General features: G+C 42.3%; 1 protein-coding gene across 12 annotated transcripts in view; it reads right to left on the bottom strand.

The window, feature by feature from the left end:
- The window catches only part of ptprfa (protein tyrosine phosphatase receptor type Fa), a 273794-nt gene that overhangs the window by 6057 nt on the left and 243829 nt on the right, over window positions 1-23908 (bottom strand). For 8 of the 12 annotated variants that reach the window (XM_034530507.1, XM_034530506.1, XM_034530509.1 and 5 more), the window contains 8 exons: window positions 20308-20340; window positions 19661-19758; window positions 12879-13002; window positions 12618-12793; window positions 7948-8067; window positions 5975-6129; window positions 4932-5217; window positions 3398-3576 (listed from right to left, as the gene is read on the bottom strand). In XM_034530507.1, coding sequence (XP_034386398.1) covers window positions 3398-3576; window positions 4932-5217; window positions 5975-6129; window positions 7948-8067; window positions 12618-12793; window positions 12879-13002; window positions 19661-19758; window positions 20308-20340 — 1171 coding nt within the window. The remainder of the gene's footprint in view (window positions 1-3397; window positions 3577-4931; window positions 5218-5974; window positions 6130-7947; window positions 8068-12617; window positions 12794-12878; window positions 13003-19660; window positions 19759-20307; window positions 20341-23908) is intronic. The other 4 variants (XM_034530510.1, XM_034530511.1, XM_034530512.1 and 1 more) reach the window with 1 other exon arrangement.

The following is a 23908-nucleotide window of genomic DNA, read 5'->3' as shown; positions in this document are numbered from 1 at the left end:
GCGAACAGCAAACAGGCCAATCAAAGCCTCAGACATGCCCGATTTTTCGCCCATCCAACACAAACCAAGGTTAAGAGAAGCCTCCAGCTTTACACACACCCCTTTAAGTGATTTGATGAGTCAGCTGTTGCTGACGTATGCACTGATATCCAAATGGTTTCGCTTGAACACAGACCCTAACCCCTAACAGCACTGTTAAAATGACAGATGCCATCCCAGCTGCTCAGCCAGGGCTCTGCGCTAGTTACGGGACCTGCCCACCAGGGGGCAGTGTTGAAGCGTGCAGCAGAGGAGCTTGGGTAATTTACTGAGTCATTCTGTACACATCAGGGTTTTTTCCTTTGTGCGTGTGTGTGTGTGCGTGTGTATGTGCGTGTGTGTGCCAGTGGTGGCTTGAGGCCCTGTGGTTTTTGGTAGTGAGTCCGCCCCTGTCCTGCTCTCAACTTTACCTCTGTGCAACAACTACAGAAACTATTATTTGAGTACTTCATAATACAGCAAATACATATAAACGTAGCAGCCACATCCTCTGCATGTTGCTGGGCTTCTGGCAATGCTGCCTCTTTCCTTGCTGCCGTTCTCCATCACCAGTGCTGAATGATTAGAGGAACGTTGACCTGGAGCAGTTTGAGTTTCAGTGCATGTCATGGTGACGTCACCCATTGGTTTGTGGACCGATGTTATGAAGCCTTGAGTTCGGACATCTAGGAATACGACCGTCTCCATCTTGGCTTTTTGAAACCGATGAACAGAAGTTATTATATTTGGACTGTGGTGGAGTGACGTAGAGACACAGTATACAGCTCTGGTAGAGACAACAACCTGTCAATCACTGTGTAGCCCCGCCCTAAAGCATACCCTGCTTTATGGTCTGTTTCACTCTAAATGGACCATAATTTACTAATTGAAAATCATGCTGTATTGAAGAAGACTTGAAACTGAGATTGAGACCATAAACTCATGTTTATTTCATCTCAACTAATTCCTATGTCAGTATTTGACATGTGTTATGCAACTGAAGTTGCGGCTGCAGTCAATGGGTCAATTCTAAAGCATTTAAAACCGTGCAGTCGCTTACCATTCCCATTGCACCGGCTAACATGGTCCTTCATTACCATTGAACACACACACTGTATTCTAAACTACAAGGACTTCAAACTACAACTGACGTTGCGTAACACAGGACTTTTACAGTTTCCTTATGGAACTTCCGTACTTTACTAATGCCAGTTTTGTAACACACATGGTTATTTTAACCCAAAACTATGATTTTCTTCCTCAGCATAACCAAGTAGTTGTTTGTAAAGAGACTTCGGTTCCCGTGAACACGAAGGTTTAATTGGAAAAGACACTGACACGTCCTTGTAGTTTGAAGCTCAGCAGCCCTGACTAAGCTTCGGTATGTGGCAGGTTGGGAGGCGCCATCTCTCAATACTTTCTGACTCCCCTCCCTGTGTGGCACGAGGAAGTCGTACATTTGTTGAGGACTATTTTCAGGTGCAGATTAAACGCTGTATGTGGGATTGAGTCTTAATAGAATACAGTGTGTGTGTTCAATGGTAATGAAGGACCATGTGAGCCGGTGCAATGGGAATGGTAAGCGACTGCACGGTTTTAAATGCTTTAGAATTGACCCATTGACTGCAGCCGCAACTTGGCGTTGAGCGTCCAGGACCCTTTTAGATCACCAACCCGGTAATTAGTGGACAACCCGCTATGCCTCTTGGTGTGTTTTTAGTGGTTTTTAGACAACAATGGAGCTCAGAGGTAGAACATCTATGAGCACTTGTTGTTAGAGTCACTTCATTGTTGTATTGTGTCTGCACAAGCAATGTATTGATGATAAGAAGAAATCTAAAATATAGTTACCTGTATTTACTATGTACCGTCATAATAACATTGTCTTCACAAAGTTAATTGTTGTGTTAATCTAAGACCACGGCAACGCCACCGTAAAAAGTTTGATGTGTTTGAACTGATTGAGGAAATTTAAACTATCAAGAAGATAAGAAAGGTTTAATACCATTTAAATACTCCCTAACCTAGAGATATCTAATATACTGGTGTAGGCCTGCTGTTGGAACCCCATGGAAAAGTTCCCCATGGGCAAGATCCCCATGGACAAGATCCCCATAGACAAGATCCCCATGTACAAGATCCCCATAGACAAGATCCCCATGTACAAGATCCCCATGGACAAGATTTCCATAGACAAGATCCCCGTGGACAAGATTTTCATAGACAAGATCCCCGTGGACAGACTCTGATGTGAATGACTGTGGCCGATATACCTCGAGGTCACAGGACACCTCCCTAATCCCCATGATCATGTCTACCCCCCTGTAATCCATCCTAATCCACACTGTGCACTTTAAAGGCTGAGCGCCGTGTTTCTCACCATGCTATTAATTACTGCAACAGGAATTACAGGACACGCCTGCCTCTTCCCCCACCCTCCCTTAGGTGGAGGTGCCCGGGGGACTTCATTAGGTGCTGACAGCCAAGAACAACCCACCCCACCCATCCTCGCTGCAAGTAAACCCTGATTCATTAGCACCAGCTCTACTCTGCTAGTGCACTGGAAAGTACTTCCAATTAGGGTGCACATTTTCATAAAAGGCATGCTTCTCTGAGAGCCTGTGATTGGCTGTTTATCTGACGTGTGACATTACCAGTGCTGACGTCCAATATGCATGTTTGTGTTGGTAAATGAGGCAGATTCTCTTCACCTCTCTGTATTCAGCTGACACACACCCACACACACACACGCAGTTAACATCGACATTTCTTAATCCACCATTTATAGAGCGATTAAATGCTTCACAGAGCCAGAGACGGTCGGGTTCCATGCAAATAACTAAGAACAATAACTAAATCTGTACTCAAATGTCACTACGCGTATTTGTATCTGTACTTGTTTTGAGATATATGATTATATATATTTTACAGCACAGACACTCCAAACGGACCTCATGCATGATATTCTTGACAGACGCATTCCAGCTACATATGAACGCGTGAAAATTGCACCAGAGAGTAAAAACACGCCGTCTGTGTCCTGAGGCCCATGATTGAACAACTCTTGTGGACACCGACAGCAGCAGCATGGCAGCGGTAATCGGTTTGTTTCTCTGGCCTGTCAGCCATCTCCAACACTCCATCCATTCACAAGAAGTTGGAAAAGAAAAACAGGGGGGAATTAACAGGCCTGTCAATAAGACCAATTTGTGTTGACAACTGACAACGAAAGAATGGGCGGAGGTCCAACTGCTGTCAGCTGCCAGAGTAAAGGTCCACCTCCACCTTCATTAGAGGCTGCAGCTCCTGGTTGGCGGTAGCTCTGCCATCCTCTGTCGGTGTCCCATTGTGACACCCTAATGGCTCCTGAAGGACTCACCTGTATCCGTCGATGAAGCTGGCGTTGATGTAGTCGGAGCCCTCCACCCCTCTGATTGGCTGCAGGCAGACACGGGTGGACTCAAAAGGCATGATGTTCACCAGGCGGTTCTTGAACTTGTTGCACGGCAGGTTGGCACTGATGAATCTTGAGGTATGTGCTTTAGTGTTGGCCAGTTTCTGCAGACAGACACAGAAAGGGGGACACATAAGTCTGCGATGCCCCTCAGCTCCACTGTCTGCCCCCTTAAAGAGCAAGCTACAACCAGTTCTGGTGGAGTGTGGTGTGATAGCAAGGTTGTTCAAGGGCACATGGAGCTAACACTCCTATTGATGTATGAAAAGGATGCACTTGGAGTTGATCCTCTTCCCTTGACTTCAAATAAACCTGATGATGGGGCGCTTTGAAACTCCTCCTGAAGACATTGAAAAGTCCAAACGACCTCACACACACGTACACACACACACGTGTTGTGAGCTGACGTAGCAACGCATATCAAGCTGGGGAGAATTAAACTTTTGACAGCAACAACCCAATTGTTGTTTTTCTTTGGGGGAGGTGGAGAAAGTGGCTGGCTTTGCTGACGGGCCCTAATGTGATTCCTCTGCTTGAGAAGAAATTCACAGTGAGTTGAGGATCAAAACCTAATTAAGCTCTGTCCGGATTTATGGCCGTCCTGCTTGCTCAAACCAGCAGCATGATTTGGGTTGTGGGTTATTGCTTGCCCCCCCCCGCCCTGTGTGTGTGTGTGTGTGTGTGTGTGGTCACATCACAGCGGTGTGTGGAGGGTGGGCACAGTGCTGCAGCTCATCCTCATAAACCACGTAACCCAGCGGGCCTTATCTTCAGGCCGTCAGACATCCGGTCCGCCCCGTCTCTCTCTCTCTCCTTCTCCCTATCTCTTTCGCGATGCCTCCTGCCTCCGTGGCCCTGCCTCATGCCATGGCCCTGCTGATGCCCCCCTCCTCCTCTCTATCTCCTTCTGTTTCATGCATTGTGGTGGTCTGGATCATGGTCCATGCATACTACTAATTATTCAGAATTTCTGTCATACTCATTGAATGTGTTTATGTAACTCTGTAATGCTGTTCATCTGTACACATGACATCTATTGCATCTGTCCATCCGGGTATAGGGATCCTCCTCTGTTGCTCTCCTGAAGGTTTCTTCAATTTGTCCCCCTGAAAGGTTTCTTTCTGTTTTTTTGGGAGTTTTTCCTAAATCTGATGTGAGGTCAAAGGTCAGGGATGTCATATGTGCACAGATTGTAAAGCCTTCTGAGGGGAGTTTGAAATGTGTGATTTTGGGCTATAGAAAATAAACTGAATTGAATTGAAATCTGGTTCCAATGCACCTGTTCTCAGAGTTAGTCTTAGAAATGGTAATGCTTGTATTCCGTAACCAACTGTTTGACTTCATAATGCCACTTGGCTTGACAAACACAGCGGAGGCAAGTTTTGTGATTGGAATGACACTGTGAAAGGACTTTCAAAGCTGCACAAAACAAATCAAAATCCCCAAAGGCACCACCAACCTTAAACTCCAGTTCCATGGTGGTGACGGTGTCTCCAGGGGGGATCTGGGTGAGCTTCTGGATGTGGGCGTACAGGTTTCGGGCGGGGACTTCTGTGTTGCCAGACGTTGCAGCTTCCAGCAGGGCCTCGTGGATGAATATGTATTGGTCCTCCGTCTGCACCATATAGTTCCTCTGAGCCCGCATGCATGTCACATGACCATAAATGTCCGCCGACTTTTCGTGTTTCATCCTCTCCAGCGTGGCTTCGATCACGATGAAGCAGCCTGTGCGGCCCACGCCGGCGCTGACGCAGTACGAAGAGAAAGATGGTTGTTTACCGTTTCGCACATATCCAAATAAATGACATATAGTCAAACAACACTTACACTTATACACTTCCTACAGTAAAACAATTAAGTCACAATATCAACATTGCACCGACACTAAAATGAGATCAGAACCAAGAACAAAGCATTAAAGCAATGAGAACACTTTGAAAGCAAAACACAAAACAATAAAAACCTATTGTACTGTTTTGTTTTTTCATATTGTCTTCAACAACCTCGTTAGCTGCATATTAAAACCTTCTGTTGTAGATTATAGAGATGTAAAGCCCAGAAAATCTTCCTGTGACATAATGCTCCATGCACTACTCATTTAATGTGACCCCTCCTCCTCCACATGCCTTGTTTGATAATTGTGTGTATTTCCAGAAAATAATACTTCCGAATAAAAACAATGGGGTTGTTTCAAACTCATTAATAAAGCTGAATCTATCCTCATTCTTCAGCCATGGTATCTTTGCTGAGTCAACACATGTTTTACTCTTCCCTCCCCTTTGGTGTCTATTGTTTATCCAAGCACCCTCTTTAAATCTGCATGTGGCATCTATTCACCTCCATTACACATTTTAAATCATCTATAAACCCCATGACTTGTGTTTCGGCAGGATTATGCAAATGTTTAAAACTTCCTGCACATTCCAAACAAATGTTGCTTTGTTCTGAGATTTTGAGAATACATTTGTTATATTTGTATCCTGAAGCCTTTGTGTGGCTTACCTGCAGTGGACCACCATGGGTCCAGCGTCTGGAGGGTTACAGGCCTTGACTCTGCGTAGAAAGGCTAGTGTTGGGGTGGGATACTCGGGCACTCCATGGTCAGGCCAGGCCATGAACTGGAACTGTCGAACCTCTCTCTTCTCACTTGAGCCATTCTGTTGGAGCACAGATGCAGTCATCAACCCGAGAGCACAGAATGTATTGCAATTTCAAAGTCGTTTCGGAAGATATGAATGTTGTACTGTTTGGAAAACATGAGGCTTCGGCTTTTGAGAATCCGTAACCCAATTGTATGTTGTCCAAACTTGGTCTCATTTCAAACTATTTTGACGAGAAATCGTACAGATATAAACTTTGTAAATATAAAATAATTGTGCTCCAGGAATGAGTCCTAAAACCCGGGAATGAGTCAGCCATCTTGCACACTGAGGAGCTTTTTAATGAGTGTTGGTTAGATGCCTGAAATAAGGTCTGTGGTTTACACACGCTTAAGAGATTTTAAGTATTTGACAATGTCATTTTTGGCAATTTTTTCAGATGTTGGTTACTTACATGTCAGCATCAACTATAAACCACCAGAGAGTCACTGAGATCGCTCTGACCTGTGACTTCAGCCACCAGATGGGAAAGGAAGTCGGATGCCACTGTTGCTGATTCATAGGAGTCTGTTCAGCCCTATTTATTTGTCTTATGGAGCAATCTAAATATTATTCAGTATTTATTGTGTTACTATTTCAATGTTTTTGAAGGATTTGTTATTTGTAGTATGGCTATATGGAAATACATAGAGTTTTGAACTAAAAGTCTTAGTAAGCCAACCAACATGTCAAACAGTAAAAGTGGCCAAAATAGTGAGACCGCCTGAGTATGTCATCACAAATTGTATCATAAATGTTGTACTTTAGTGTCTTTTCATTCATTTCATACAACTTTTAACTACAAGTTGTATAAAATGAATGAAAAGACACTAGAACAAAATACATTCAGTTGCATCAATATTAAAATTAAAATGATGTACATTAAATCAAATTTCTTCTTCACTTTCTTTGGAATGGTAATACAGTTTAGTTTACTAACAATGGATTCATATTTCTTTGCTTCTTACCATTTAAAATAATATAATTTTATTGACATTGATAAATGGTACATTTTGGGTACTATTGGGTGTTATTTTAGGCCATTCTTCAAGGGGATAGGTCTTTTGAGGTAACACGACGTATGTCGTTTATAAAATAAAAATGTTGACACACTGAATACTCCATGATTTTTTAATATAGCCATCAAATTTCATTAACATAAATGCATCGATCGCAGTAACTAATTGATAAATCACCAAACGGATTTATGTGAGAATCTCTCTCTGAGGAGCACTGAAAAGCATGAATCAAACCCTTTCTAAAGGGTCCTTGACAAGTGAGTGCACTGGTGCAGCACTGCCAGGGGGAAACCACTCCTCATCAAATCAAGAGGTATTGGAACTTTTATTCATAACTCTCAGGAAGTCTTCACATTTTCTTTATTCGAGCACCAAGACACAATCTTCTGTTTCAAGTGTTCTTCTTCGACTCTTGATGCTTTGTGTCGTTGACGTGACGGAATGTGTATGGAAACATTTGCATGTAGCGTGTGCAGCTCGGCTCCGGGGAAGATAGAGAGAGAGCTAGAGGCTTAAAGACGTCATGAGCAGTGTTTTGTTCTCTTACAGGCTGAATCACTGATGAATGTTTCAGCTGGGGAATCCACTGATACATTGTCATTACTAGATATTGGATAGCAAATTCTACTGCCTGTTCAATCATATCCAACTGCCGCTTCTGCAGTCGCACAGCGAGGGGGACATGTTCTAGAGAATGATGTGATCTGAGACTCAACCTAAAATTGGTTGTTTTATGATATTTCCTTGTTGATTAAACAGACTTGTGTTGGGCTGAAGGTCCTCTGAAAATATATACGTGTACAATCAGGGCTCTCACCTTATAGAGGGCAAATGTGCGCACGCTGTACGTAGCCAGCTCCACAGTGTCCAGCATGGTCACCTGGATCATCCCATATGTCTCTGTGCCTCGACTGGGCCAATACTGGTCACATTTCACCTGCACACAGACACAAGTCAATATTGGTATGTGTAGGATATAGAGACAGAAGGAGGAGAACAGAACTGAGTGGTGAGAAGAATTGGTATATGTGGTTCTTGTTCGGGCCTTCTATAGTTGGCTTGGTGACCATCCTGACCATCCATCTGTCCATTAATCCATTCCACTCATTAGTACAGGGCGGCATTTGTTGAAAACTACTTATCAGATTGACATGAATAGCTGTGGACATTTACGATGACCAGAGGGGAACCGAACCTTCCTGTGAAGATGGCTCCACTGGTCCATTCTATCAGATGGCAGCAACATGACAAAACGGTTAATAACAAGATGTTATGGTAAGCTGAACTGTAGGTTGTGGTTTTTGTGTGTATTGGTGCATACTGGCATTGTTGTAACTGTGACATAATCAGTAAGTCTTTAAACATAAAGCAGGAAATATGAACAGACCAAACCGATGACTCAAGTGACATCACTTGGGGACATTTACCAGACATCACGCAGCCCCCTGGAGATACTCAAAAAAGGCTTAATATAATTTGTATATGCCGTAGTGCTTTCATTTGCAGGTATGGTCAGATGCTGAGCGGGTTTTTCTCTAATTTGGAAGAATCGGCAGTTCAATGCATGTGTGAATGTTAAAAGCAGTGTCCACGTTGAGTGGTCGTATTACTAGAAAGGCACTATATAAATGCCAGTCCATTCCCCAACCTTTCACCATTTCTCCACAACACATAGAAACAGATTTCAGTGTGTAAAGTCTGTGGAGTTCCACTTTAAGTAGTCAAACTGAGCTGATGGATAGAGAGTGCTTGCTGAAGTAGTGTACAGTGGAGTTTAAGAGCTTGTTCTTTGAAAACAGCTGCCCGCTGCTGCTCCATGGACAAAATGAGTTTAAATTAGCACTAATATAGCACCCACTGGTTTCCTAATGAGCTCTTTGGACTCCCTTCCCTCTAACATTTAGCACAGGGTGTGTAAAAGCAATACACAACTGGCTAAAGTTCCTCATGCACTTTCGGAGGGTTGTAAGGCAATGCAAAAGGAACATGAAGCGATGCAGAGTTCAAACGTTCAGATTAAAGAGTCATAAAATAAATTGGTACAACCAGTGTGTGCCCTGCTGGTGTTGCCGTAGTTATTCCACTGTTGGCTGTGCAACGGATGGGTGCAGAGGATGATGGGGTGAAGCAATAAAAATGTGGACATGAGTGTTGACTTGAGGCTGCAGGAAAGTGACAGACAGACGAGGGAGGTTACGCATCGTAGACCTGGGTGCAGGTGTCAGTGTGGGGCTGGAGGTTGTTCGGCAAGGCCTGTGGCTAATCACAATGTCCTTTTGGTCAAAGTGGTGTGAAAAGCCAGTTCACCACCTGGACAGATCACACTCGGCCCATTAAGTGTTACAGGCAACTAGAGATCTGAGAGGCTGCCCTCATTAGAGCGACACCAGCGGCAGTCATTTGTTTGTACGGCGGCGGCCTACGGTTACATGTTCTTGACCAGCTTCCTCTTGTAGCCGTGTGAACGCCCGTCCTTTGTGTGATGATTATGAAGGAGAATGTTAGAGGGGGACATAACGCCGTGCAGTTACCCGGACCAGCCAGGTCCGTCTGGAGCCGGCTCTAGAGGGGGGAAGGGGGGGGGGGGGGGGGTACTGTAAGACCCTGTTAGTTTTGTGTCTGTCCCCCCAGTGTCTGCTAATTACTCATTCCCTTCACCTGCCCTCAGCCACTCCTCTGCCTCCTTAATTACTCCTACACCTGTGGTTCCCCCCCCCTATACTCCCATTATTTCCCTTGTTCTCTGCCAGATTGTTGTTAGTCTTCCGTGTGACTTCGCTCTCCAGTCTGTGTTTTTGCTTGTGATTTATTGTCAGTATAAGATCTTTTGTTCACGTGCCTGCTCTCCTGCCTATTCTCTCTGCGTCTGAGCCTTACCCTTCCATCCGTGTGATAGTTTAAGGCACTTCCACATTGGCTTCAATATTCCGGAATTTGTTAGTTATTTTTCAAGGACACAAAAATAACGATCACTGCAATTTTCTGGAATAGCAGAACATTGTCACTAGATTTAATTTTTTTATGGCCATAATATGTTTGTATTGTGGGGTGTACCTGCACACTGCTCTGCTTTGTTGATGAATACTATAATTTAGATCAATCAAAATGGACATGTAAACTGTAATGCATTAGTCCCTCAAACCAGCAGAAGCAGTTTGGTTATCGGCTGCAGCCATTACCTCGGACACAGGTTAGTACACCTCATATTTCCTGGACCTCCGGCTGTTATTGGCTTTGGCAGTGGGCTGATGGTCTCTGTCACCAATAATAACGGCACACGGCCGTGGCACTCAGTTCTGCCCCTTGGTTGTGGAGTTATTAACAATGTGAAAAAGGGCTGAAATCATTACTCATGAAAACTGTCCATGCCTTGCTGGCTCTCATCTGCCATGTGGCTGGCTGTGAATGCCTCGTCCCTCATGTCAACCGGCAGAATGACGCTGTCGCAGAGCCATGCTCTTTGTACCACTGGAAAACATTACCGCAAAAGTAGCTGAAGGTAATGATATATTTGGTTTATGTATATAGTTTTTCAATGCAGTAGTGGTTAAGAGAAATCAAAGAATGAGTTTTTCAAGGACTTTGTGAGACTTATGTGTTCATACCAAATGCGAAGCAGATATTTTGCGCGATGCAAATTCCATACAAAGTCAATGCAAAGACGCAAGTAGAAGCACGCGCGAATGAGGCGAATAAGCAAAATGTATTAAAAAACGTGTAGCTCAATTTCAAATAGCATAGCATAGCTTAGCTCCATTCAGAAAACAAGCATTTTAAAAATTGTTTGCTTGTCGTCTTGTAGATAGACCTAACAAAGCAGAAATGATAAGTTTATTGCAAAGAAAATCACAGCAACATTTTAGAAATTCACAGAGTGCCTCCGAAGGATGTTATGACCCCAGACACAAGAGAGTTTCCCAGGATAGCTGGCACTTCCACAACATATACAAAGCAGCAATAGTGGTTATTTCTGCCATGATTGATGAAATCAATCAGCCCCTACTCCTCTTTGGCGCATCTAGAGCGAATGACACCACGATTGAACTCCCGTGAGTACGCAAGGGTTCAATTAGAAACCATTTTGTTAAAAAAAAACCTTTCTTAAAGAATGAGTTCTTGAAAGCATGGGTGTTAAAAGGGAATGCCAACAATCCAGCCCACCACCTCCAAAAAACTGTGATCAGGAACCAAGACTGTTTTGCTAAACCACATCAGGCCTAAGCATTTGGGGTTCTAGATAAAACCCATTGGAAAATAAAAGGGTTCTTAACAGAACCCACTGGGTGGTTTCTAGATGAAACCCCATGGGTTTTAAACAGGTTCTCAGAAGCACTACAACCTGTTGAGGAAAGACGCCCCCTCCCTGCGACGGCAACACAAGCATCATCACCCCCCTTCTGGGTAAAGATCCTCATCCTTTGCAATGGAACCATGTCCTGCATCATCAAGTCCCAACAAGCCTGGCCCTCTGCGATGGGCCCACCCTGCCCACTGAGGTCAACTGGCCTTAATTAAAGAAAATGTCAGTGGGGTCTGACCTGAGTTTATGTTTTAATAAGATGACCTTTGTTTAACTGAAAGAAGATGGATAGAGTGGTTGATTTGCGTTAAATAAATGCTTAATGATTGTATTAGTGGTGTAACGGACGACTGTCGATCCGTGATCCGTATGGAGCCCCCTTGGCTGTTGTGAACCGCAGACTAATTACACACTTTAAAGTTACCTTCACAGTGTGAAATAAAGTCGTTAGCCGCCAATATTCAGTACAATACACAATCATTTATGCTTTTCTAGTTATCAATGTCATCATGTGACATTGTAAACAACCAATCATTGTTTAAATCAACAGGTGAGCTAATAACGTTAGCAGCACATCAACGGTTAACGAATGGAGGTTATGTTCAGGTACATTATGATGCGATCAGGCTCTGTTCAGTGAAAAGAAGTATTGGGGGAGAGGATTGAAAGGATTTCTGGGACTTGTAGATCAGCAAACTATCTGCTAATATGGATCAATGATCGTCAATTAGTATCAGCGGCAAAAAAACATCGGGGATCTGTAAAAGTTTTATTTGCTCCCTTTCTTTATGCTGATCCGATCTGATCTGAACTGTGGGCTTTATGATCCGTTGCACCCCAAATGCTGATGATGTATTATCAGTTTCTTCTATGCAAAGCATGCTCTATTTATTTCTGTACATACGTAATGGGCCAGTGATGGGAGCATTTCAGGGGATCTATTAGCAAAAACTGAATATAATATTCAAAACTATGTTTTCATTCGTGTATAATGACCTAAGAACCGTTGTGTTTGTACTTGTTAGAATGAGCCCTTCATATCTACAGAGTCCTCTGCCATGAGTGTACAGTAGTAGTAGTAGTAGTAGTAGTGAACACACTGGCTCTAAGGAGGGGCACATACTTGCACTGTAAACTAAGGCCATTGTCATCTTCATTTGGACTATTTCTCAACGCGAGAGGCTCACCCGTGACTTCTCCTCTAGGCGGGTCATCATAATGATGGTGCAGGTCCTCTGCTCCCATACCATCCTCCAGAAGTCGCTCAGCGTCTCCGGCAGCGGCCCCTGTGTGGCGATGTAGGCATTCTGTTTCCTGTAGCCATCGATGTAGTTGGCGTTGACGTAGTCGCTGCCCGGAACGCCTGCCGTGAGGAACAAGCACATTTAGAAGGGAGCCAATCAGGAAACAGCTGTGTTTCTCGCTAAAATGTGATGAAATACACTCACCGTCCACAGGTGTGAGGATGACCCTGGAGTGGTCGTAGGCAATAACATTTGCATAGCGGTTCTTTGGCTTGTTGACCTCCAGGTTGGAGTGCTCCCAGGTGAACTGCTGTCCTGGATCAACAGACTTGACACACAGAGAGAGAGAGAGAGAGAGAGAGATAGAGAGATAGATAGAGAGAGATAGAGAGATAACCATTCATTACAATACCATACACTGCCTATATTCTGTGCTGCTTTTTAAAGCCTGTCAGAGCTTGGTGCGAAGAGTCCAGGCCAATAAATGTGAAACCGAAACTAATTCGTCATCCCTCCCCCAGCCTGCGGCTCTATAATATGAAAAGCGCTGGATGATCTTTAAGCCCCCTGGATACACACTGGACTGTTTGGACACTCCTAAATCCCTTCCATCCTTGCAGCTCAGTGCCTGATAATAACAAAGAACACATCCCAAGATGAAGGCAAAGCAATGCAGAAACGTTTTGGAGGACTGTGGCATACATTAATTAGATTGAGTGATGGCGGACCACCAGCATTATATCAAGAGGGAACAGATAAGGACTTGTGGTAGATTATTATTTCTCAACACAGCCAAAAGAGACAGCGGCTAAAATCTGAGTGATAACTCAGATTGGGTCGCTGCATGAATACCTGGACCAGCAACCTCGTGGGAAGCACAGCTGTGGAGATTTAGAGAGCGTTTCGAGCATGTTTGGATCCGCATGTGGGCGTCTGACTTTTCTTCCAGCATTGCCAGTAATGTCAAAATTCCACTTTGACCAATACTTGTGATTTGATGATTGTTAATGCTTAAAAATGGCATTCTCATCAGCCTCCATTGTACTTTGTGTTAATGTGTACAATAGCATGACACAAAGTACACTATTTAGATGTTTTTGTCGTCAACACGGCGACTCTTAAATCTTGTTGAAATTCATGGTAAGTTGTATATTTTATGGACAGCAGAGTGCCGTCATTGCGTTCCTCTGTGACATAGGTGAAAAACGTTCTACACTTATTGTTCCGTTGCTTCAATTCTTCTACTTTTATTTGAATCTCTTCAACAACAGACAGAAGTGGGATTCTGATTTTCTAAGTAATAAGAAATGACTTCAAGGTGTGTAGGATTTGGTGAGGCTGCAGATTGCAACCAACTAAGTACCTCTCTGTCACTACAGAGTGCAAACCCGTGGTTATGCCGTTGGCCTCGCTCAAAGGCCATCCAGACCATAATAACACAAAGACGCTTTAAAAATGCTCCCTATATCACTTTACCACAATTCTGGGCTCCCATAGAAACTAGAAACATGGTGGTGCAAGTCGCTATGTAAATATGAAGGACTCATTCTGGGCTGACGGAAAGCTGATTACACACTGATAAAACATAGTGATGAGAATTATATTCTATATCTCCTGAACCTTTAATTTTCGCACATAGACTGACGTGTATAATGTTGTTTTTTTTGCAACCAATGAACAGAAGCAACCATATTTGGAATGTGGTGGAGTGACGTAGAGATGCAGTATACGGCTCTGGGAGCCGCAGCGATCTGTCAATCACAGTAAGCCCGCCCTAAAGCGTGCCCTGCTTTATGGACTGTTTGACTCTAAATGGACCATAATTTACTAAATGAACATCATGTTTTATTGAAGACTTGAAACTAGAGATTGAGACCATAAACTCATGTTTACAATGTTTACTGAGGGAATAAATCAAGAGAGAAGTAGAGTTATTTTCTATAGACTTCTATACAAACAGATGAGTCGCCCCCTGGTGGTCAGTAGAGAGAATGCAGCTTTAACACATGAAGCATAGACTTCTTTACAACCAGAGGAGTCACCTCCTGGTGGTCAGTAGAGAGAATGCAGCTTTAACACATGAAGCATAGACTTCTATACAACCAGAGGACTCGCCCCCTGGTGGTCAGTAGAGAGAATGCAGCTTTAACACATGAAGCATATACTTCTATACAACCAGAGGAGTCGCCTCCTGGTGGTCAGTAGAGAGAATGCAGCTTTAACACATGAAGCATTACTTTCACTCGGTAGAACTGGAGGTTGCCACCTGTGGATAACGCAAAAGTTCATATTTCCTATCATTAACTATAAAATCAAACAATAACTGTTGAACATCAAATCAACACATCAAACCAACATCCCTGTGTTCTCTCATGTGGTTAACTGCCCTGTATTCACTGTTCTCATCTTCCTCGTGCACCTGTTAGTGTTCTCTTTTTTGTCATGGTGAGAGATGCTCCTCTAAATAGTATTTCCTGCTTCTTTATTTGTACGCTTAAATCATGGCTGCATTCAAGATGGAAAACCCACGCCTGTGTTGCAGTGATGGCAGAGTGCAGACAGCTTTTCGCTATGCTGCCCGATGATTGGTCTATCGATTGCAGGCTGTGTATGCCGCCGCAGGTTTAGCTGAATAATGACGTGCTGAAGATTGTTATTCAAAATTGACCTTTCATGCTTCTACTTATCTTGCATCATTTGGAAAACAAACACACCCACCCGTATGCACACAAGACACACACATGTGCCACTGCTTTTCCTCCTGACTGGCTGGATGGCTGATCCGCTCCCCCTCCAGTCTACAACTGATAATAATGACAGCGGAGAAAGAGGTTGAATGCACATCTTATTTAACAGCCTGTTAGGTAAGGCTTCCAGCGCGCTGCACTGACAAGCCACTCACATTACCACTAATGTGTTCCGCCGACGTGTAGATCGCTTACCGAGTGTGTCAGTGCTATCACACTCACGGAGCTGCAGCTCCACCGACAACAAACAAAGCAGGTGAACACGGAGGGAGGAAGAGCCAGTCCTGAAGCGTGTGGATTGGTGTCTGGCAGAGTCAGGTTCGCTCTCGCCACCTGTTGCCTCGTTCACTGAGTTGAGGAAAATAATCAATCCCTTTAATACACATTACAGGAGTCATTGTAGGCTTTAATCAGATTGTTTTATTTTTTATCTGATCCTTTCTGTCACTTAAAATGTTTGCATCAAAATGTACACTGATGTAGGGTACATTTCTAAGTCTAGTTTCCTGGACTTCAGACACACGCATATGAATTTTCTGACCATGATGAATTGCTTGTACAGTAAAAATCCAATAATTTCTCCACAGTATTAAACAACAAAATAAGCTATTTTCCACACCTCTAAAATAAGAAAGATAAGCTAAGATGCCTGAGGACAAAGCACCAAAGCAGAGATAAATGGACCAAACCTGGTATCTTTTTTTGTCTTTCTCCAAAACCTTTGTATGCCATTTCATTATTAGTTTAATTTATGATAATTTTTGAGGCAAGAAATCAACCGTGTAGATTTCAAATATTGCCAGTTTTTTAAACAGTTTCCCGTGAAGCTCCACAAACCTGCTGGGGTCGCTAGCTAGCTCGCTAGTCACGCAGGCTGGAAGTCTCTCAAAAGTCTAGCTAGCTAATCACTGCATCTCTTCACTGCTCTCATAAGGCGGTTATCGCTGATAACGGCATTCCAACCCACATCGTTGACACAGTAACTTAGCACCCACCCTCCGGTTCCCCCCAACACCCCCTGTCTGCACAGTCGCTGTTGTTTGCACTGTTCTTCCTGTTAACACCGTTAGCTTCTAGCCGCCGGCTCAGCCATCGCCATGTTGAGAGCCTTTTGGAGGCAATACTTTAATCATAAATACTGTATGCTCTGAATTTCAAATGTAGCACTGTAGCACAACAAGACCCATACCAGAGCTCCAGACAACTCACTGCAGAGTCTTGCAAATGCAGATACAAAACAGATACTTCAAAAGAGCTGTAACAAGAAGCCCCGAGGCTCGGTAAACGGCCACAACTCAGTTTTACGAGTGCAGACCAGCTTTTACTCATTTGATACGGCTAAGAAATAGATGTAATCATAATTAAGTGATGAAGAGAAGAAATGTTCCAGAGTCCATGTGTAGTATAGGAAGTGGTCTATAGTAATACCCAAACAGACTGGCTCATTCATCAGATGTAACAAGCTGTGAGATCCTCTGGCAGGTCTCATTTTAAACACAGCCGTTATCAGCTTTTCATTTCAAGCCCTGCTGCTCTTACTACGGACTAATGGCTGGTAGTTCCAATGTAACAGGAGCAGGAGCACATACAATACGTGTGTGTGTGTGTGTGTGTGCATTACTCATGTTGTGGAGACATACATCTGTATACACAGCCACAGTGTGGGGACTTCTAGCGACAAAATGCAAATCACTGTGACATAAAATTACATTTGAGGGGGAAGACTTGATTTAAGGTTTGGGATTAAGCAAGTAGTGGTTATAATTTAGGAAATTAATGTAAGTCAACGGGAAGTCCTCCCAAGTGATGGAAACAGGAGTGTGTGTGTGTGCGTCACAATCACAAACAGTTCATCTGTTGCATCTAAATATTCCCATTTAGACACATTTTGCTTGGCTCACTACAATATTCTAAGCTGTTTTCTCAAAGTTCTATCCATGTCACCATATTGAGTAAGAAAAAAGGAACAATAGTTGATTCAGCTGCTGTTTCATAATTTATATGCCCCCTTCCTTCTAGGGTGCATAAACAGTGCACCCATCTGTCCTGGTTTATCCGCTTGGAAATTCACCACTTTAAATGCAAATTACCTTCCTTTGTAGGACATCAACAAGCCATAATCCCTCTCTGGCTTTTACAGTAGGTAAAAGCAGTGGGATATTATTCTTGGAAAGGAGGCAGAGATTTATGCATACTTAGCAGCATCCTTTTTTTTCTTCTTCGTTTTTTTTTCTTTAGCAATGCTGAACTGTGCAATGGTCTGCCAGCTCAATACATGAGTAGAAACACATCAGAGTAAAATTGGCCTGGAAAATGTACTGTGCTCGGTATTTTAGTGAGAAAATAGATTTTCTAGATCACCATGAGAAAATATCTATTCATCGCTGGCCTGACTGAAACAAAAATGTCCAACATCACTAAGTTACATGAAAAATAAACCTGTAGGTCAATAGAATAAAAATAGACTGTATATTGTTTTTTACTTCTAATCCCTGATTCTCAAAACGCTCAGATGAAACCTGTCACCTTGCCACAAGGAGCACTAAGGAGCCATAAGGAGCTGCTCGCCTATATGTAACTTGTTCATATTTCTGGCTTTCAGTGGAGCCTTTGCAGTCCCGAGTTGCCATTTCAGAGGCACATTATTTTATTATTTTTTTTCTTTTTATTTACTGTCTTTCTTTGTCCTTTTCTTTACTCATGATCAGCTTTACTAAATTAAGAGCATGTAAATATTGGCATTTAAGAAAAAAGAAAACGGGGTGTTTGACATTTACCTACACAATAATTAACTGAATCAGTTTCCATAAAGTTGTGGACTTACAAGAGAGAATTACATTTTCTCCCCAAAATGCTGGGTCTTACATTTCCCATGATGCCTCACAAGTATCTATTAGATAGCTGTTTAATGTGTAGCCTTCAAGCTCAAGGAAACATGACAAATTAAGCTGGTGTATAAGATATATTTTATATTTCTGCTCCAACTCTGACAAAGTTGACCATTTTTGTTGACATACTTTGACATACTTTATTTTGGCCTTTCACTTTTCACTCTTGTTACATTTTCTACAGTGTATCCACCTTAAAGCTTTTGGTAAGGAGTTTAATCTGATCCCGTAAAGGCTGTATCATATACTTATATTCTTTCTTTATACACGATGGTGGAGTACGGTGGAGTAAATGTATAGTAGACACATATCTGCAAGTTTGAATTTAGTTGATTAGTTAGAAGACTCTTCTTGGTGTAAAAAGACGCACTATAGTAACTTTAGCCAGACTAAACTAATCAAGGATTTATGCACTCAATGCAAATGTATATGCTCACAGGGTTGATCAAAATAAAAATAAAAAACTGACATGACATTATGAACATAAATTAATTTAATTTACACACTTCACTACTACAAACAGGCAGCAGACTCCGGATCTGAAGTGAAATCAATGCTGAAGTGTTTTAAACCTTGCATTCTCTTTAATGACCACAAGGGGACAACTGCTCTGGTTGTATAGAAGTCTATGCTTCGTGTGTTAAAGCTGCATTCTCTTTAATGACCACCAGAGGACGACTCCTCTGGTTGTATAGAAGTCCATGCTTCATGTGTTAAAGCTGCATTCTCTCTAATGACCACCATGGGAGGACTCCTCTGGTTGTATATAAGTCTGTGCTTCATGTGTTAAAGCTGCATTCTCTCTCCTGACCACCAGGGGGCCACTCCTCTGGTTGTATAGAAGTCTCTATAAAATGACTCTACTTCTCTCTTGATTTATTCCCTCAGTAAACATTGTACACATAAGTTTATGGTCTAAATCTCTAGTTTCAAGTCTTGGCGACGGCCGTATTCCAAGATGGCGACTATGAAATCGCAGAACTCAACACTTCATAACATCAGTCCACAAACCAATTGATGACGTCCCCATGACTACGTCCACTTCTTATCTACAGTCTGTGCTCCTGATGGGCAGGTGGCCTCTTGCATGGTAGTCAATGCATCCAAATGAGTGAATGATGACATGTAGTGTAAAAGCTCTTTGAGTGGTTTGAAGACTAGAAGTATGAGTCCATTTACCATTTATTTCAGTTCTCAAACATATAAACACCACAGAAATGTGCTATTTCATATCTTTTCTATAACTTTCTTCATAAAACTAGCTCAAAAATTGTAAAAGACTTTGGCTATGGCTGAAAAGGGTGTGTTTCTTTACCTGAAAGCCATGTACTGTATACGAGCAAGAAGTTACCTCGTACTCCTGAGAGAAGCGCAGACCATCATTGGCCTTGAGCCGCTCTATGTAGTCTGCCAGGTCACAGAGAGCGATTGGAGGGTGTTCCCTCATCCCTGCAGTGAGAGGTGAAGTGGTAAGTATAGTCCATCTCTCTCTCTTTCACACACACAGACACACGCACATGCACACGCACACACACACCAGAGTGAGGCTGCATGTTGAAGGCTCGGAGCTAACGGGTTAGGGTAATGTGGGGTTACAGTGAGGGATGATGTATGACTGTGCAGCTCTTCAACAGCATACCATAACCACACTGGTGACGTGAGCCTCAACGAGCATGCTGATTGGTAGAATAAATCCCATAATGCCATAGGTGAGTAGGAAGTAGGAAGGGTGGTTGGAGGGAGTGTATGAGTACCCAACGCATATTACGCTGATACCTGTTTCTATATCTTTTATGCCTTTCTATCGTATTTCATTTAGAAATCTGAGTTTTAATGACAGCCATTTGGTGTGAATGTCTGACCATGAGAGAAGGTGATGGTGTCAAATAAAAGGGATCTAGTTCAAATGGAAGTTGTGTATGAAAAAATGTAATAAATGGTAGGAGGCAAGAATGGGAGGAAGCATTAGTAAAAAAAACAAGGGGGATGAAAACTAACTTGGAGTGTTCGGGCAACTGAGGGCACTGGAACCTGCAGGGGAAAGACCAGGCAAAACAACAGGGGTCAGTGAGGAGAAGACAGAGAAAAGAAAAGAACACAGGGAGCACTGATCTGGGAGCTGTGTGTCTGTATGGTCCTCTGCACTGTGCAGCCGCTGTATGTATCTTTGAAATATGTCTTAACATGCGTTGCATCCTTACACAGATGAAGTGACTTCAGTTTTTAACCATGTCAGCGCGAGACTCTAGGGGTGGCAATGTTAGTACTTTGTGAATTGTTAAGTCCACCATTAATTTTCTGCTCAGTAAAATGTACCCGCACTTGGTCTCAAAAATAGCTCATTAGTTAGTTCAAACTGTGACTGAAGTTGCTGAAAAGACATCGGAATACCTTCCTTAAATATAACTCCAATAATTTTGATTCTTTTTCAACCCTATTCTCTCATGTTTTTGTGTCTAATGAGGACAAGCATTCTGGAGACCGGTCCAGTATTGGAGGAGAACGCTGCAGCCGGCAGCCGCTAAAAGAGCTGCAATGTGATGGCAACTCCTCAATGTCAACGTACGTCCACTGAAAGGGCTTGTTTTGGCCTCCAACAGGTAAAGACTGTTATTAGAAGTTTCTGATGACATTATGGAAATAACCTGCATATTGTGTGTCTCGTTCAGGGAAGTCTCTTTCTAAAATCAGCTAAATAGTTTGGCACTGGAATCACATTCAGATGTCATCTGATGCTTGATGTCGAGAGACAGTTCCCGATGGTCAATCTGGTCCCGTCCAAACTGATTACATTCAGTAAAAGATTCTGCAATCTGGACGAACCGTGGAAAAGTATTTTCCTATCAACTCCAATCAGACTAAGAGGGAGTATGAGCCACGCTCTGGTTCTTCGGGGGTTTGTCTTTCTTCAGGATCAATAATATGTTGTCCAGGTTGAGAGATTGGGCCAACTGGCCGATATTAGGAGTGCCTTAGGAGTGCCAGAACACATCTGTCAGGGGCCCACGGATTTTTGCTGACTGTCTAATGAATTTCTGGACCAAAGCCATCTGGTTTTCCCCGTGTTAACTTCCACCTCTGTTATGTGCCTGCCTCTTACTTTGGCCTTGTGTATTCAAAATAGAGTGCAATTGATGGATCCCAAAGGATCATTCCATGGTACCCCAAGTGATGATCTTAGTTGAGCCAGGTATGTCATAGTAGTACGTATGTCATCAAAAGCCCTCAGACCATTCTCATTAAAGATATCTCCTAGTTTGTGTATCTTTTTGCTTGCCCATGATGATGAAGAAAACAGGACCCCACCGGTAATTGTTTTGGTTTCTTTTTCAGCCATACGCTATGTTGATAGTACACAAGATTTAATTGGACCAAGTGAGAGTTTAGATTGTTTGAGCAGAATATTAGAATAAACCAGGTCCTCTAACCTGTGGGGTGCGGCAATATTTTCTTCAATTGGTTTCCAAGATACCGATGCCTCTGGATTCAATCAGATTGAAATTGGTCTCAAAACAAAAGACCAAAACTAGTATTGCAAGTTTGGTACTGAAAGACCAACTTTAGGTTTGTAGTGGAGACATTTTAACTCATGGTTGTTTCCCGCCCCATATGAATTTAGAAATTAAGGATTGAAGTTTATTACAATAATTAGGTGGTGGAGATAAGGGTAACATAGATGCAAAAGAATTAACTCTCGGTAGAACATCCATCTTCACTATTGAAATCCGAGTCTGTAGTGATTTCGAACTCTGAGTCCATCTGTTAAGGTCAGTTTCAATACATTTATAAATGTCCAAGTAGTTTTTTGAAATGATTGTAATTAGGGATTTGAAGATTCCAATTCCAAGGTATTTGAAATGTTTAACAATGGGAATATTAGAAGGTAGGGAACTTGGTATTACATGTTGGTTTAATGGAAAAAGAGCTGATTTGGTCACAATTAATTATATAACCTGACAATGAACTATATTATGCAAAGGTACTTAGAATATGAGGTATGGAAGTAGGAGCTTTGTCAACATATAGTAAAATGTCATCAGCATATAAGGACATTTTATGACTGGTGTCATTGAAAGTTATTGGAAAGATAGATGGATGTTTTTGAGAAAGTGGTTCAAGTGACAGAGCAAATAAAAAGGGGCTAAAGGGGCAGCCTTGACGACAGGAACGTGTGATGTGAAATCGAGGAGAGGAAATTCCATTCGTAATTATAGTAGCCGTGGTAGCCCTTACTTAAAACTATTTTTAAAACTATTTATTAATACTTATTTACTTATTCAATTCAGCATGTACGCTATTAAATTCAAAACAGATTTTCGAGATGAAGTAAAATAATAAAGTAACTTATTGGTAGTTACTTGGTTCTGACCATAACTTTCTAAATGTAAATGTTGTGTTGCCTTTTGTGTGTTGGAGAAGTTTTAGAGGCTTCTCGGCCTCCTAGTGCGCTCACTGAAGGGAGAACAAAGGTTGGCAGCCCAATGGCTTGATGAATGTCAGTTGGTGTAAACAACATCTGCCAAAGTCCCACCCACTGCTTCCACAGATAAATGCCAAACATCTGATTTGAGAGACAACAACAACAACATGGATGGGGCACAATGACAAAGTGAGTTAAAAACCTCCCACTGAAGGACAGGAGGGAGGAAGAGATAAGAAGAGTGGAGATGAAAAAGGAACGAAAAATGAACGATGAGTGAAGAAAGTCTGACAGAAGAATGTTTGAGGACACGAAGTGGGAGTCAAATTAGAGAAAAACAGTTTTAGACAACAGAAAAAAGAAACAGGTTGCAGTGTTTGGAATGCTAAACGTAATTATAATGGGAGCAAAGGGGAGTCAGGTGATGGTACATAGATGGATAAAAGAGAACACAAGCAAAAAACAATAACGTGCTACACATATTTACATTCTTCCATCCTCTACTTCCAGCCTCTCCTGTATCTCCCCTCTGCTTTGTGTTCACTTCCAGGCGAGTCAATCATGCTTCCTCGTGTTGCTGAGGAGCTCAGAGTTTAATATTTTTACAAGATCTGGTTACTTCAAAAGATTTCAAATGAGACATTACATGTTTTTGAGGAAATATTTGAGGAAATATCATTTTATATTTGTTTTGGGTGCTTTTGCTGATGGAATTGCTCTAGACACATGACGTGTTCAAGGACCGTCGGCAAGATGAAAATCTGACAATTAGGAGTTTTTACAGCTTCTGGCTGTAGTAGTGTAGTTTTGGCCATTGGACACACTGCTGTTTTTAATTAAAACCATGATCTTCACCTTAATCTTACCATAGAGTTGTTGTGCCAAAACCATAGTGTTGTCCCATCATGAAAATGATAATACAATTATTTTTCAACAATAATTTGCAACAGTTTTGAAAAGCACAGTGATTAGATTTCTTCCTGACGATCAAAAAACAATTTCATGTGTTGGTCAAGCTAAATAATTAGTTTTTAGTTTGGAAGACAGGCACAGTATTCTTGTTTTTTTCACCAATAAATAAGTGAAGCAAAAACACTCTTTTTCAACTAATATTCATGTAAGCCTCAAGCTCTTACTTGAGGCTTACATGCTTACTGAGTCACTGTATTATATATCACA

Source organism: Cyclopterus lumpus, chromosome 4 (genome assembly GCF_009769545.1).
Source record: "Cyclopterus lumpus isolate fCycLum1 chromosome 4, fCycLum1.pri, whole genome shotgun sequence".
Lineage (NCBI taxonomy): Eukaryota > Metazoa > Chordata > Actinopteri > Perciformes > Cyclopteridae > Cyclopterus > Cyclopterus lumpus.
The sequence above is the reverse complement of the archived record's forward strand: the minus strand, read 5'-3'. Positions and strand labels throughout refer to the sequence as shown.